This window comes from Prinia subflava, chromosome 2, assembly GCF_021018805.1.
Source record: "Prinia subflava isolate CZ2003 ecotype Zambia chromosome 2, Cam_Psub_1.2, whole genome shotgun sequence".
Taxonomy (NCBI): Eukaryota; Metazoa; Chordata; class Aves; order Passeriformes; family Cisticolidae; genus Prinia; species Prinia subflava.
In genome coordinates, this window is record NC_086248.1 from 55,297,793 (window position 1) to 55,315,094 (window position 17,302).

At 36.1% G+C, this 17,302-nt stretch overlaps 1 protein-coding gene across 2 annotated transcripts in view; it reads right to left on the bottom strand.

Annotated features, from left to right (window-relative positions):
* MED23 (mediator complex subunit 23) overlaps positions 1-17,302 on the bottom strand; it is a 39,094-nt gene that overhangs the window by 14,304 nt on the left and 7,488 nt on the right. Inside the window, exons 9-18 of one of the 2 annotated variants that reach the window (XM_063390021.1) lie at positions 16,214-16,326; positions 14,969-15,064; positions 14,416-14,433; positions 7,759-7,959; positions 6,203-6,346; positions 4,613-4,758; positions 3,789-4,034; positions 3,473-3,615; positions 2,778-2,952; positions 862-1,025 (exon numbers count right to left, since the gene is read on the bottom strand). In XM_063390021.1, the coding sequence (XP_063246091.1) occupies positions 862-1,025; positions 2,778-2,952; positions 3,473-3,615; positions 3,789-4,034; positions 4,613-4,758; positions 6,203-6,346; positions 7,759-7,959; positions 14,416-14,433; positions 14,969-15,064; positions 16,214-16,326 (1,446 nt within the window). The remainder of the gene's footprint in view (positions 1-861; positions 1,026-2,777; positions 2,953-3,472; positions 3,616-3,788; positions 4,035-4,612; positions 4,759-6,202; positions 6,347-7,758; positions 7,960-14,415; positions 14,434-14,968; positions 15,065-16,213; positions 16,327-17,302) is intronic. The other variant, XM_063390023.1, reaches the window with a different exon arrangement.

A 17,302-nucleotide genomic window follows, 5' to 3' on the forward strand; every position in this document is an offset into this window, starting at 1 on the left:
ATGTCACTAAAACAAGCTTCTGCTGATTAACTGATTAGACTTTTAGAAAAAAATCCTGAGGAAGAAAGTGATGATAAAATTGCCAGATGCCATTTTATATTGCTTCAAAAAGGCTGTTCAGAAGAACCCACCCCAATTAAGCTGTAGCAATGAATGCCTCATTCTCCCAGCCCCTGGGCTGATTTCATCAAAGGTTGAGAAATGGTTAAAAAATAAAAAAGAAATGAACACATAAAAGTCCTTTCTCTTTCAAATCAGCTCCACCAGTCTTTGTGAATCAGCTGTTCTAACTCTCCAGTGAGTCTGCAGACTAGAACCATAAAAAGGAGAGAGAAAACATCTCCCTCAAAGCTAACAAAAACCTGATCCATGTCACTACACACTGTTAAAACATTAAAAGACACAATGAAAGCTTCCTTTTTTTCCTTCCCAAAAAAAACCCACCCAAAAGTCAGACTACTTTTTCTTAAATGCAAGCTATAGAGGGGGTGGCTTCCACATGAACAGCACAGTTGTTGTGAGTATTTCATGCTATTTAAATAGCATGTATCAGTAATCAATCCAAATATTTAGATTTAAAATAATGAAACGCAAAATAAGACGCTAAAAAACTCTAAACTCTAGTCACAGTGTACCTCTGAATAAAATTTTAAAGACTATCTCATTTTACTCATTTTACTACTGCTTCAATAATAGGTCTTTGCCTAAATACAAGTAGTTGGAAATTAAAATCACACTTTTTTCAAAACCAGAAGTGCATGGGATATGCTTTATGACTAGGTCATGTCTGTGACACTCTTTTGAACAGTACTTTATAGAAATGGTTTGACCACAGCTTTTCCTGGGATACACTGCTATTACCTGTCACATGTGTTGCCCTTGCCAGAGTTAAGATCAAAGCCCTGTTGAGTTCTTCTGATTCTGCTGAAAGAACTGTTTTGGGATCATTGAGGAACCGTGTGAACTGCGGCTGGACTTCCGAGCTGCCCAAAGCTGTGATTAGCCTTAGAGCAGTACTCTCAACACTGAAAGAGGGAAACAGTCCAGTTAGCAAGCAGTACTTATGCTGATGCTTATAAGATTCCAAAAATACCTATTTTTTCCTCCATTTACTACTTCAAATAATACAGAAATATTTTGTTTTAAAAATTATGGTCTTAACCTTTTGAGAAAGTTTACTTTTTCTACTGTTTAATAAATTTATCAACTCTTTCAGTATCTTATTTTCAAATAAAACACTCATAAGTAGGTTTAGCAAAAATTTCAAGTGCAAAGACCCTGAAGAGCCTCAAGTCTCTCTAAATTAGAGCCCCTCATTATTATTTTTTGTACATCTGCATCTAAAAAAGATAATATAAATAAATATATGCAAAACAAAAATAAAAAGGCATGAATAATACATAGGAAGCTTCAATGCTAACTACCATCTTCAAGGAGAGAGCACCAAATTGCCCTTATTAAAGAAATTAGGAAGCTCAGGAAGTATAACTTTTGATTAAAAGCACTTCAATTTCCAGTGCTTTAGTTGGAAGCACTTTTCACACCATGTAGTTTGAAATAATTGGAAAGATTTTTATAACATTGTGTCTTTGAAATGCCAGAGTCATAGTTCAGTTTATTCTAGTTGCATGTCAATGCTCATTTAAATTGACTAACATCTGTATTTTACAGACTAAAATGACAAAACAAGACTGAGGTCAATAAAGAGATCAAGGCCTTGAATTTAAGGAGAAACTTGTCTTAACCTGTTTTCTTTATGTTTTGTAAAGGATAAGCAACTAGGCAATTTGAATTTGGACTATGAAACTGAGAAGCCTGACTCAGTGGAAAGGTTTCCCTGCCCACGGCAAAAGAGTTGGAACTAGATGACTTTTAAGGTCCCTTCCAAACCAAACCATTCTATGAATCTATGAATTTACTGTATTATTAGACTTTGTCTATATAAACTGGTAATAATGAAGTTACTCTGTCTCACATACTCCCACAAGATTTATTGTGCTCTAAGAGTGGACACTATTTTCCCCAACTTTCTGACAACAAGCCCCAGATTCTTTACAGAAACCGAATCTCACGCTTTTCAACTTCGGTAACAGTGAGGTAAACTCAAAGCTTTTGCCTGGAATTACCTGCATAGCCTCTCTAGACCTTCTCTATCCAGCTTTGTCACCTTTCTTGTATTTAAATTAGCCACCAGGCTAATGTTTAGGCTGTCATGACACACACCCTATGAGGGACTCCACTCAGGTTCACGTACAGTCACTGCAGCTTTGCACAAACTCCTTTTCAGCTGCAGGGTGAACCAGAATAATTCTCTGACCAGATTAATTCTCTGACTGAATTCTCTGATCTGACAGAAAATTAACCTCACATAAGAATGAAGTGGAACCAACATAACTCTTGTAACAGAATTAAACATCCTCTACAGAAGGACGCAAGCACAGCCTCACTGGCAGACAAGCCAAGCACTGATTACAAGTAGCAGGCACTGCCCTTTATCTACCATACAAGAAGCAGTTCTGGCCATGGCAGTTCTGCTGCACATCCTGTGCAGCTGACTCATGATACTGCTGCCATGTGTGTGCAGGACACTGCCTCATGCACCTCTGCACAGCACTACTGCTAACATCCAACTGTACTGCTGAAACACACCCTGCTGAGACACCCCAAAACAAGTTAGTCACAGAAGCAAGACTGCAAGTGCCCTTTAGCCACTTCTCACACAACTTTCAACAAGAAGGAATCTGAGATTGTGGACGAATATGGCAAACGTCACTCACCAGAGATGAAGCTGGTTCTGATTAGTCTGTGGCACAGCAGCCAAGGAATGAAGATGGCTGAGGAGCTGGACTCTGTAATGGGGCTGGATGTGATGCATCCGATAGCTAAACATCTCCAGCAGAGTATGCAAAATTCCCCACGCATGAGATTTGAACACTGTTGGCAGGAGCTGACCTTATGAAAAAGAGTTTGTAAAATAAATTTTACAACTGATCACACCTTGAAATACAACTACAGAGTACACACGTTTTGTTAGGCTGTATGTCAGACATTTCATTGGAAAAGTGTATTACCTCCAAAAAAGCCTATGTGCAAGTGCTATCTGAATACAGCAGACATGTAAATTATTTTAACAAGAGCAATTAAGTATCCTGTATATCTCAAAGTAACTTTGCTTACACTTTTCTGTTTGTTTTTGTAATGTAACATTTTTTGTAACATTTTGCATGTTTTTACACAACACAGCACAACTGGAAAGGTCCTGGCCATACAAATGATGGCATAAAGGGATAATAACTCATCTGGAATTTACTGCAGCACTAGAACAACTTTCACAATTTATTTTACATTAAACTAATTTATATATACTGCATCATTATATTTTCAGTTTTACTATGGTCTCCAGTTGCTATTAAACAAAAATACTGCTTAACAGAAAGAAAGAGGGAAAAATAAAAACGGTTTTTTTCCTTACTGATAAAGCCTTTGATGCCCAAGGATTCTATTTCCATATAAACCAACAGGCGACTATAGGTTTCCACCAGAGCAGGAGCCAAGGCCACACTAGATTTTGCATGAGCCAGCTTAATTACTCTTGTAGCTATGCTGTGAATCAGACTGAGGAAAGAGAGAAAGTGTTTTTGAAACAAAAACATGAACTTGAAATTTAACACATTTTTAAAGTAAATGAATAGATCTACATATGACATGTCTGGCCACAATAAGCCTTTCTGATGATAACTAGCTACACACAGGTTTACAGGTTAAAAAAAAAGCAGCATATACTGTACCTCATTTTGGCATGAACTGTGAGCGAGTCCAAGAGGTTCATTGGCAGTGGGGTGATAGACCCTGATGCCATGCAATTAGTCCCTGGAAGAGGTGTCCTCATGTTGCCATTTCCATAAATAGTCTCTACTAGAACACCCATTGGCAAAGTGAAACACTCTGAATTGGTTGAGTAAGCATTGCACAACAAGGCAATTTTGTAGTCATTCATCGGTAAGCTTTTATTCCTTAAGCTCTGTTGCAAAAACCTGTGTGCCAAAAAGATTAAACATTAAGCAGAAAGAATACACATGCATTCCAGGAATACAGCTACAACAATCTCAGTCAAAAAACCCACTATAAAATTATATTATTATAAAATAGTAGAAAAAATCAAAATAGTTATTAATTGCACCGTATCAAAACAACTACTTCTTATGCCACAGTTTCACTGTGTTACAGTTTTTCTACATTGGAGAAACACCTCAGGAAAAAAAACACAGCTAAAAATCACCTTTCCAGACAAAAACTTAACCCTTTGTACTGCTTACCCACATTTTCCAAATCAGAGAGTAACAAAACAAAATTGTCCATTTATTTTCAGATTCTTTATCAGTAATAAAGACAGTATTCAGAGATAAAATATATCATTTTCACTAGCTGGATAACAGCATTTCACTTTTTATGAAATATTTTGAGTTTGAACTCTGTCTTTTTGAATGACTTTGAAGTCACTATTGATAACCTTTATACAGCATCCCATCACGCAATACATTCTGAATACAGACTTGTATTCATTTAGGCTGATTTCATTACACCTAAACATAAACAAAACCTCCACACTCACTCATGGTGAAGTTTAAGAGAATGAGGAATGGGAATCTGCAACTTGGAGTTGTCACTATGGGCCTTCCGGTTCAGGTGAATCCAAATGCAGGTCATTGCAAAAGCGTGAGTTGACTGTGGTTTGTTAATATCAGGTACAGGAATATACTAAGGGAAAAACACATGAATGTGACATACCACACAGATTAATGTGCAGAAAAACAACTTAGATAGCCAGTATCACAAAATCAGGTTTTTCTTTTTTCTGACTTGCTACACCATAAGGAACATTTTAAAAGAATAGATTCTACCCTCATCAGTGTTTGTAATTTTAAATCAATAGCTATGGAAGAGACCCTCACCTCAGTAATTATTCTGAAAAACACCCAAAGCAAATAAATGATCTAAGACCTTGGCAAAAGGAAATTCATGCTTAAGAGTATACAGTTTCCAGACATACAGAGTTACAAAGCATATGCTTTTTTCTCTCAGCCTCACACTTACACATTACTCAGAAACTAGTTATGGTATCTGCTTCCATAGTAGGTATTCAGTGGTTCAACAGTACCTTCTGAAAACTCAATTGTTCAGTGTCACAGCTAATCCCTAAACATTAATACACTTATAAAAATCAAAAAATAAAAAGTTTTGACTCCAGACTTAGCTACAGTACTGCCATTGGAAAAGGAACTCTGTCTCTCCCCTTTTACCAACATCCACATTTCTTTCCCTTTGATACAGTTACCCCTGCACAAACACCACTGACAATGCAAGTGAGACAGCACCAATACTTCAACAGGATAGCAAGGCAGATCCTCTTAAGAGCAACAGCCAAAGATAACATTTTAAGTGCTTGTGAAATTGAATCTTAAAAAAAATTCTTCCTAGGATTCAGTTTCACAAACACTTAAGATGTAGCACTTAAAAAGCACCAGTCAAACAAAGACTTTCAGTAAGTGTAACTTCGAGCCATCATTACAGCTGAAGTAAACAGTCCTACTGTTCTTCCCATATTTGATGCTGGCAAAAGCAATTGAAATCTCCTGACACAAACTGCACTGAAGAATTTCAAAAGTAATGTAGCAGGGGGGAAAACCGTTACATGAACTTGAGACATCACACACTTGTACTGTAAAAAGCACCACAGAAAGAGTAAGCAATCAGGACTTCACACTGACAGTGCTGCCAGAATTAAAGTTTAAGAACTTCGGCTAAGTGTCCCTTCCTCAGCAACCTTAACCCTAGAGAATGTACAAAACATGGATATTTGATTTGCCCCTGCAGAATGAATTTTAAGTATGATTTAAAGTTACAGCCCAGATATAACAACAGAATTACACATTATTCCTTTAGAGTTTCCTCCGTGTTTTTATGAACTCCTCAAAGCCTTAATCAAACCAAAGCTAAGGAAGCGAGGAGTTAACACAAGCCTTTCTTGTCCCTAAAAACAAATGTGTTTACATAGATATGAAATCTTTGAAGAAACTTATGAAACATCTCCCTCCAACTATGCAGCACACTGTTCCAAGAGTGACTTGAGAAGGATAGTAATAGCGACACATGAAGGTCCCAAGTTGAATTAAAAATAAAACTTTTAATATCAGAGACTTACTTCTTTCTCAGGATACAGGAGATCAAACAGCTTCATAACTGGGAGGAAGTCAGCCAGTGCATTCTTCTGGATGCTGCCAGAGATGAACTGGAGTAGCACCCACATCAGGTGGTCTCTCCCCTTAATGAGACCACGGCCTGCCAACTGTCAAGAACACTCAGTAACAGACAAATACCACATGCAGAAGAAAAACGACTGCAAAGATTCTTATAAAAGTAGAAGGATAGACTAAAACAGTTTTAGCAGACAATTTTATAGCAGGACTTAGGCAGAAACATACATTGTTTTCAGAAAGAAGGGAAATAGGTACATTGTTGTAACACATGAATGGACTCTGTGATGGCCACAACAATTAACGGTAAGATTTAAAATGCATTTAACTCCTGAGGATCACTGCTTTGAAAAACTAGCAACACTTAAATATTTGTCTTAAATTGTCATATTGTAGCCCTGTAGTATTTCCATTGCTAGCATCAGACCACAGGCTTTATAAACTCCTACAAAGGAAGTCCCTGAGCCAGAACAACTTCAGTTTGCTTCATCTGGACTCACCTGGGTTTGTTTTTTCGTTAATTAACTTCTTTATCTGCAACAGCTACTCGCTAATAATGAATACTCTACTCTTATCTTGCTTGCTGTAGTTTTATACTAGATTTGTGCAATTGTGTTGTAGAATGCCAACTGGTTCAAATGTTTATTACAGGAATACAGGCCTGCTAAAACTAATTTCAGTGAAAACAAAGAGAGCAGAGAACTACAATCCATCACAAGTGGAACACAACATACATAGTAAATTTTTATGTAACATGGAACTGTGGACAAATGAAGATGGAACAACGTTGGAAACTGCATCTAAATAGCCACAAGCTGATCCTACAGCGAGGAGAAAGAACATTCCTACCCTACCATCAACAGCATACAGCTCTCTCAGCAAAGAGCTCAGGATGCTGCTGGCTACAACCCTTCCTTTCCCTTCTTATGGAGGACTGGCATCACCACCCTTAGAACTATAACCCTGAGCACCAGAGAAAAGGGCAAATACTAGCATCAGTTTTAATGGAATTATTACTAGGAAGTAATAATAACTTGAGACTGTGATTGCCAGTATCACCATAATTGAGCAAATTACCTTTGATTGCTTGAGTAGATTGATTACACAACCAGCAAGTTCCTACATCCATTTGCATGGCATGTTTTTTTTAGTCCACAAACAGAACAGGGCATTCACTCTGTTAAAAACTCATTTGTAAACTGGATGCAACAGCACAGTACTTAGATCTTCTGAATTATGGCAATTTCTCTCTTTATTCTAGTTATTAGCACACTTTGCCTCCAAATAAAAAGCAACATCCTGTAACTGAATACACTAAAAACACACCTAGCTCACAGCACCCTAACTTGAGAATTTGACTTCTAAAGAGAACAGTGATTAAAAAACTACTTAATTTTTACATATAAAGTACTTCTTGCAGGGGTAAGTAACACTTTTTTTAAAAAAATACTGGTTTTGTTTTTTAAATCCCTCTTACCGTGTGGGAGCGATACAAACAATTTACCTTTTGATGGAGTGACAGGACCATATGAGGAAAACTTGCAAACTGAAAGAGCACAAAGAAAATGAGCTGGCTGGAGAGATGCTGCCACAGAAGCTGACTGGTTCCACCATCATCAAACTTCTCTTCAGTCTCAGACCGTTCCATGGCATACACCACAAGGTCCACCAGCTGGTCCTCCAGCACAGGGCAACGTTGCTTGTGCTGTAAGGCAGAGATCAGATACAGTATTCCAAAAGCCTTGCCATTAACTCCAGAACTTGCACAGTTGCAGTTACAGTACAGTACTTTGACAGAAGGCTGGGAAGCATGAGATGAAGTCTGAACTTAAGTTAAGGATAAGCCAGTATATTAAAGCTGCACTATGTTACAGGTCACAATGATTTTTACATTTTTTCATGTAGTTATCCCTACTCAGTTCCAAAACATCAACAGCTCATCAGCTATCATCATTCCAAACATCAGCTCATGAACACAGAGATAACATCTGGAGGGGGGAGGGGGTTGCTGTTTTATAGCAAATTCAGGCAAAATGTTATTTCTCTAGTCTCACACTCGCAGAAAACAAAGCCCATGCTTTAAACACACAGGTGGGGGTTCTTTTATTTGGTTTGGGGTTTTTTTGCTGGTTTTTTTTCTCCGTTAAGTCCTTTTCAGAAGTAGGGATCACCATAAAGAAAATTATACCAATAATACTATCAGATTCAGAGGAAACATCCAAATACATGATGAAGATATTTGATATATATTCTCTTTTTCACTCTTATATTGGCTTCACCCACCACCTGCAACTAGAAGCATAATTAACACCTGATTAATACCCCTATAATTAGATGCTGTCCTACTGACACAGCACCACAGGTTACAACATCAAAAAGACCTGAAAATTAATCAGTGGTGTGCTCTACATACTGTAAATAGAACAGAAATTACAGATCAGTGAGGAGCCCCTCGGATGTTAGACTGCAACAGTCTTCACAGTGAGCTATGCAAACCCAGAAATCATTTAAAATACACACCACCTCTAATGATTTTTAATAATGATCAAGTGAGGAATACATTATATATTCAGATACATTCTGTTAGTACAGATTTATGAAAAATAGGTCCACTACCACTAATTTAGAACTCATAAGTATACAGTTCAAGACTACTAAGTATAATGTCACATGTTACAAGATCTTCAGTGCAACAACTTTTTGTTATTATCCTGCATTTGTATTGTTACACTCATATAATGTACTATAACTAAAGAAGAAAAACACAGAGAATTTACCTTATCTCAGAAAGTGCTAGCACTTTGGAAATAATCTAACCTGTTTGTTTCAATGTAATCTATAGTCAGGAATGGTCACATTTATTAATTTTTTATTTGGCCTGATGCCTGTAACATAATGCAGCCTTAAAGAAAAAATTATTATTTTATGATACAAAAGAAAAGGAACTGAGCTGCCCAAACACTAATCATGAAAATGCATTATCCCTTTCTAGAGGCAAAAAGGTGTATGTAAAAAAGTTTTAAAAGATCACCCCAATACTCATAAAACATTTTAGGGATGCCTTAGATGAATTCTTTGACTTACTAGCCAGGCAGCCTACAAAAAGGCTAATATAAAGATATAATAAAAGTAAAGAGAGATGCTGAAAGGAGATGCTTGTTCTACCTTCATTGATGGTAGTCTTTTGCTACGAAAAGAAAAGAGATTCTCTTCAATTAAAAACAGAATGCAAGAATTGGAAAAGTTGACAAAATACAGTGAACAGCATCCCCTGTTGCATGCTCTTTGCCAGCTCAAAACTGCAGAAAGCTACAATTCCAGCTGTGCTTTCTTGAAGCATGCTTAACACAAACCTCTGGCTAAGACAGAAAGCATGATACCTTTTCTCCCAGTACGCAATGTCATTATCACAGAGCAACCACGGTACAGGTTTACAGAGAGCAGTATTGGCACCATCAGTTCAGAACAATCTGGGTTTTTCGTGGCTCGTTTTTCTCCCCCTCCCAAAGCAACTAATTATGAAGCAGAGCAGGGTGCAACAGACAACACTACAGACTAGTTTATAATCCAGCATGCAAAACTATTATGTACAGGGCTTGAAATTTAATAGTTTGCTAAGCACTGGGTTAATGTCCAAAAGGCTGATCATGTGAGGCTATATTAATTTGGAGTGAAGTTATTTAAAGAACACAACAGGAAAAATATTACTGTTAAAAAGAGAGCCAGAATTTCCAGCAGGAATTTTTGCTATTCTGAAAAACTCTAAGACTGGGAAAAGTTTAAGAGCCAGGAAATTAAAAAAATTAATTCAAGCTTTTATTCTGGAAACCACACTTTCATTGCTTTAAAAACAATTTTCCATCAGAAAAATAGCACTACACCACATTCTATCCTAATTAATTTAATTTTCTGGCAACGTTTTTTTTTCTGTCTTTTCAGTGAATATGTATTTTTGCAAAGATTTTGTATGTATCGTTTTGGAACTCTTAGAAATAAAATACTGTGCTGCACAGGAATTTGCAGGATTGGGCTCTTGTTTTATTAATTGCTCAAAAGTGAAAGAAAATCTCAGTATAAACTGAGATGAATAAAATTATAGGTGACAGCTGATTACCCTCACAAATAAGTAGGAATTTGTGTTTTGGCATAGCTTAAGTAAAACAAAAATGAGCAACAAAAAAACTCCAAATGCTGTTCTGGATTATGTATGAAAAAATGTAGCAGTGAAAATCACTGTGCTTTTCCCCTAAAGTAAACATGACTAATTTTTACAATTTGGTTGTACAAACACATTCTCCATTTTGTTCTGAAAATAACATTTAAAGATCTGAAAATACATAATTTCATCAAAAACATTATTAAATCAAGAAGAAATACCGGGGGAAAAAATTGCTTCCATGACAACTTGACATTAAATTTCTCAAGACCAGGCCTCTAATGGACTAGTGGTATTTCTTTAAAGGGATCAGAGCTTCAGTTGAATGGTAGCTTGTTTTTCTTATTTGGGTTTGAATTTTTAATTCCTTCTTTTTTTGAGCTGTCGAAACAGGGTGAGTATCAAAGGGTGAGGCAGGGGCATGGCTAGCATTAAAATTTCCTAAAAGAAAAATATTTCAAGAAGTCAGTAAAGCTGGCTGATGGCTATGACAGCTTTTGAGTATTTTAAACAAACAACATTTAGTAAATATCTACTCTTAAGGAATGGACTCAGAAGACCAAATCACAGAGGCCAAGATCCCTACATGAGTAAGTGGTGTCTCCAAAAGTCCGATTCAAAATGCCTGAAGTAGTTAAAACATTACAGACCTACTCCCACACTTCCATTTTTCAAAACTGTCTGCTACGAGGACACAAAACCATAAAGCCTATTGCTTGTATTATACCTGATTCTATCATCTCTTCCAAGGTTGGCCATTCTCAAGTTTCCCCCATTAAAAAAATGAGTAAGTTTCAACAAGGAACATATACTTGAGTGTTCTCAACACACGCCCTTACAATCAGAAACATAAAAATATAATGACACCCCTTAAACAGAGTACTTTGCCACCTTATCACCAGTAAAATTGGATAGTAAGATCCCAGCATCAACTGAAATTTTAAAAATGAAAGTGGAAGTCAATTTTTAAATATTGCATTGTCATTCCTTTCACTTAACTGTTCTGCTTACAACAGCTTCCCCATACTAACTATCCTGGTTTGCAGCTAGCAGAGAACACAACCACACATTCACCTGCACAGAGAAAGGCATAACTAACAAGATAAGCTGCAGATCACCACTGCTAGTTTAAAAGGTGACCAGCCAAATACAGTATTTAAAGAGCAAAATCATTAATACAATAGCTGCTAATTAAACATTTTTACATTACAGAAACAAGACACCTGAAAATTACCACCTGTCTCGAATACTCCCCAAAGCAGAGTACTCAAAATAACCATTTTTGATTTGACTGCAACAAATCCTAACTGCAACTATGCAAGCAAAAATGGCACATACAGAGAAGGTAAAGATATAAACCCAAACCTCCAAAGTGAGTTCATGTCCTTAAGACATTACTTTAGTTGTGTTTTAAGAAACAACTGTGAGACCCCCTAAACCAAATCTTAATCAGTGTACTAAGACACTCCGAAAAGTTTATCATTTTCAAAAAACCAGATTGTTATATAGTTCAAAAAATTATTTTAAAAAATAACTAAGAATTGAAATTGACATCTCAGTTAGCAGAAGAATGTAAATTGACATAGAATTCTTCAGTCATTTAGGTTGGAAAACACCCTTAAGGTAAGATCTCAATTGCTTCATGGTAATATACAGAACAAAATACAATTTAAATCTCTGCTTCCTATAGACCAATTCAAACAAATATGCAAGAGTATGTACTGTTCCACACAGAAATACACCATAGCAAAATCTCAGAGTCCCCAGACACATACAAAAGAAATATTTCAAAGTCCATACATTACATCTGGACTTAAAATCATATACTTGATAAGGGTATTGAAAAACCTCATCCCACAAGGAAACTTAGAATCCTGAAAGGAACATATGAATCTATAAACACATGAAATTTTACCTTGATTTTTCTCCCTGCAAGGTTAACAGGACAGCTGGATTTGTTTATTTTTACACAACTCAGAGATGGCTTGAGTGCATGGTTTTCTAACACAGATCTGGCTTAGTTAAGACTGAACCACAAAATTCGTTGTTCATCTTCAAGAATATTTGAGAACTAGGACAAATCTGGCTGAACCATACCTAGATTGTGATGCCAAAAGATTCAAATGAAGGCTCCAATCCTGCAACTGGATCTGTGTAAATAGTTGACAGGGCATACAAGCAACTCCACATAAATAATAAATGATCATAAATAAGTAATGATCATTGCATTGAGGTGTTTCTGTATTTATTCTGAAACAAACTCGGCACTATTTGCATTTCTAAGTGTCTTTTATTAAAGTAACTGTTCAATTTTGCAGGTTATTTCTCTAATAATAAAATACAAGATTATCAGCCATTTTACTGAAAGCATTGATACAGTTACACAACTTCTGAAAAGCATGCTACTATTTTTTTCAGGTGACTACATTAACAAATTGAAATATAACATAACGGCAATTTGTACCTGAAAACAAGTAAAATTTTAATGTTTTCCACAGTTTTATGCAGAGTATATTAATGTTTAAATGGAACGTATTTCCTTTTCTATACCACTGTAACACCCGCCCCGATATCTGTATTTTCAACTCACATATTTTCAACTCACAAATTTTCAACATCTTTATACTGGTGTAACTGTAGTAGCACAGCTATAGTTCATGTTCTGTCAGCATTTCCTTTATAAGCCACATTCTTCACGTTTGTTCCTTGGCCATAAAAGTTCACATCAGGATGAAACTTTGTGTAGGAATTCCTATACTAGCAAACAAATTTTAAAAACTATAATTTAAAACATTTTATTTCGTCAATTACTTTTAGAGGATGGTGAAGTAGGAGTTAAAACCCAGCATTTTTAACATAACTTTTTTTTTTACATGAAAGGACAGACCATCCACAGTTAGAAGAATAAAATGGGTTCAACGTATTTTTTGTCTGTATCTTGTTTTATTTACCAGCTACAAGATGGATAAAGGAATAGTTCAGTTTGTCAACTCAATGCAGACACAGAAAGACACACAAAAACTACTCATTTAAACAGTAAACCTAGCAGCTCAATTCCAAGGTTTAACATTTCAGCTGCTTTAAGTCTTAGGTACAAAAGATCATCATATACAACACAGAGTACTGTCAGCCAAGATGTAGGAATCTGTGCATTCAAAAACATTATCCCAGTTCAGAAAATGCACTGGTGTATTCCGTTACATTGGGAAATGTACACAAGGTTTCAGGATCATGTAAATTTTATAGTCAAGTTACAAACCTAAAAAAAGTTTCTTAAATGGAAACACTGACACAACCTTCACTATAGTATTGCAAACAGCAACGCTATTTTATAAATCTTAAACACTGTTTTTTTAAAGTAGGTGTGGCAATTATTAATGTAGTGAGGGATAAACTATAAATATAACACCCATAATTTCAAATTTCAAGCCGAAGTTCACTTGGTTGACTTGCTCAATTGTTTATTTACTTCAACAAGCAGTCAAAATTTTAAGGAACTACTTTTTGTGTGGTATTCTGCATTACTCTTCTCTCATTGGAGAATATTATAATTGCCTGTTGGGAAGTTCTTTACAGAGGCATTCTAATGATAAGAATATTCCACTAGTAAACCTTTCTTTTTTAAAATTATATATTTACAGCCTTATATTTTTACAATTAAGTCCAGTGGATGCTTCTTCCATCAGCTTAAGGACAGAAATGTTGAACTAAAAATCTCTCCTCATCTGAAAATTCCAGCAAAGTAAAAGTTATGACTGGTAGCAGAAATGGTAGCAGTCCATTCCGGCAAAAAAATTAGTATTAAAGGACCACTGACTGTCAGCTTTATATGCTCTTATATATTTCTCTCATATGTCTAGAGAATTGTGGTGAGAATTTTCCCCTGACTAATGGTCCTGCCAATTTCAAGCCCTGACTGTACATGTATTCTCTACCTGGAATCAGTGGCTACAAAGCGGCCAGCGTATCGTTAGTCACAATACAACAGTAAGGTTGTGAACATACCTGAGCAATGTTCAAGGTCTAGAGCATTGGAGGATGGGCAGGACAAGACAGGACAGAACAAAAATAAAGGAAGAAAAAAAGAAAAGACAAAACAGTGACTATGAGGCCAGCCTCAAGGATCCCCAAGTCAGACTAAGCCCCCCATTCTAAAGTTTCAAAAGAAAAAATGTAACAAAACAAACCCCAGCTTTCAACTATTCTAGTACTGTAACATTCCAATATAACAGAGTACAACAATGCTTGAAAAACCAACGAACAATAACCAGTCTCCTACTGTCTGTCAAAGGTGTACTTGAGGCTGGCCTTATAGGAAAAAAAAGCAATGCAAAAAAAAAATCATATTTTAAATCTCTACTTTTCAATTTAACATTCGTAAAGCAATATATAAATGATAGGAATAACAGTGTCCAATTAACCTAATATGATCTCATAAAAAAAAAAATCACTCTGTACCTAAACTGTTTTGCTTAGTTAGCTATAGCAAAGAAAAGAGAAAAAGAATAGTGCAGATTCTATGCAGAATTAAATCACGTGTTACAGCACAGTACAGTACCTGCTTATTCAGACCTAGCATATTGCAGACCATATCCCTTGAATACGGTTGCTCCAGCACATATCTCAACAAAGCAGTCTGTGGCTCAAAGAGATCCTTGAAAAAGAAACAAGCAATCACACACAAACATATATTGCTCAGGATTATGTTTAATACTGAGCTTACATTTAATTGAATAAACAATGTAAGAATGAATGTCTAATTTATGCAGGTATGCACTATCTGGGAAATCCTCTTGCTCTCTGGTAACTAAAAGAAATGAGGAGATAATCATAGCTCTTAAGAAGTGGCAGATTTTATGAGGCCCAAGTAGAAGAACATTTTTCATCCAATAAAAGGATGGTACACTTCTTGGAACAGCCTTGAACTCAAAGGAAACAAGGTAAGACAACTGAGGAAATGCACCAAAATGCATAAAAATCAGGACTGATGTGAAGAAATCAGACATGAAACAACTGTTCACTGCATCTTCCAACAGCCTGAATCACTTCAAATAAAAATGTTATCAGGAGCTGGGTGCAAAACAAACTGAAGGAGCTGTTTCCTCATGCAACATGAAGCTAAAATGTGGCACTCCATGTCAAAGGAATGTTGAGAATACTAAAAGATTACAGGGACTCAAGAAGAGTCTAAACAAGTACTTGGGAGATGAAGGTTTACTAAATACAAAGAAACCACATCTGTGTCAGGAAACACAAAATTAAAATGGCTGTACATAGTGAGGACTGTACTTGTCACTAGACATACTGTATTTCCTTTCTTACACATCTAGGGTGGGGATGCAGGACAACATGGATTTTTGTCCTTATCCTTTAAACTCTTTCAGTACACCACTACTTCACATTCAGAGTTTTAAGTCTAAATACACAAACTTTAAGTTTGAATTGTAAACTATCCTTCCTGTGGAATAATGAAGAGCACAGAAAAGAAATTACTTTCCCATCCTTTTCCATCTGGCCGATTTTCCAATCAATTCTCTGCTCTCACTTGCTCTCTCCCATGCACACAACCACTAAACACATTGAATTACATCTCATGTTCTTCAGCATCCTGGACAGCAGTTATACCGAACACTACTTTCCAGGTCCTCTGTATATAGCTTGAAATCACTGAAATACAAAACATCTACACCTTCGAAGTTAGCCTAACTGCAACAGATGGATATTCATTTCTTCCCTGCTTTAATGATATAAAAGCTTTTGTTTTACTGAATATAACAGGTTTAAGAAGTTTAATAAGGCATACCTTATCATATGGTAAGAGACCTTTCAAAGGAAAACGAAGGGTTGTGGGATCCAGCTTCCATGAGTTACACATGGCACCCGAGTTATTTACCACAGGAAGGAGACTACAGCGACCTACATGCAATGAAACAAATTCTCAAACAGTGAAACTGGCCCATTGCCTAATCATTTTGATGCAAAAACTGGCCTCAGGCACTTTCATACTCTCCTTAAATTTCCACTGTTTAAAGGTTTTTTACCACAGGATTCCTTCAAATTGATTTTATTTTTCTAAACAATTTTCAGCTAATAAAATATCTAAGCAATAAAATCACCATTTATTCATACTGGGTACCCCAAAAACGAAAGTATTTGCAACTGTCAGTCTAAAAGTCTAAAAGTACCCTTACAGATTACCAGAATACTGTCTTCCAATTTCCTTTCATTGACCCTGTGGGCAAGATTGTGTTCAGTAAAGTGGTCAAATGCAAGCATGTGTATTCCAATTAAAGTCAATGAAGATCCAGTCAATTCAGTCAGCGTAGCCCAGTGAGACCAAAACACATGAAGTGTGTTTGGTAGGCTCAATTTACATTTGTTAGTCAGTGCAGATTAGACAACTAACCTTTGTTTTAGTTGCTTAAACATAAGCATCTGAACTGAGGCCCAAGCAAACCTGTAGATCAGCACGTAAATTTAGGTGCCTCAATTTTGATCTCTCTCAGTTCAAATTCCATGACTATTATCCAAACTGGATCCATATCATTATCAGATAAAACAAGAAGTAAATAAATATTTATTCCTTCCCTTCAATCATATCTATACAGGTCATTTATACATACAACACTTGGAAAAAATAAAATGTGATCCCTGTCAGTCATATAAATAAGAGCTATGCCACACTTGCAATAGAAGAATAACTAGATGCTTCTGAAACAAAATGCTTTGGGAGCATTACAGCTGAATTTACATTTTTTAGTCTCTGCACTAAAGAAGCTCTGCCACAATACACCTTGCTCAGAGTGAATGCAGCTTTTATTAAACTACTCAAAGCAAATAGAAGACATTTTATCTTCTGAAGAAAATCGCAGCAGGCATCACATTAAAACAG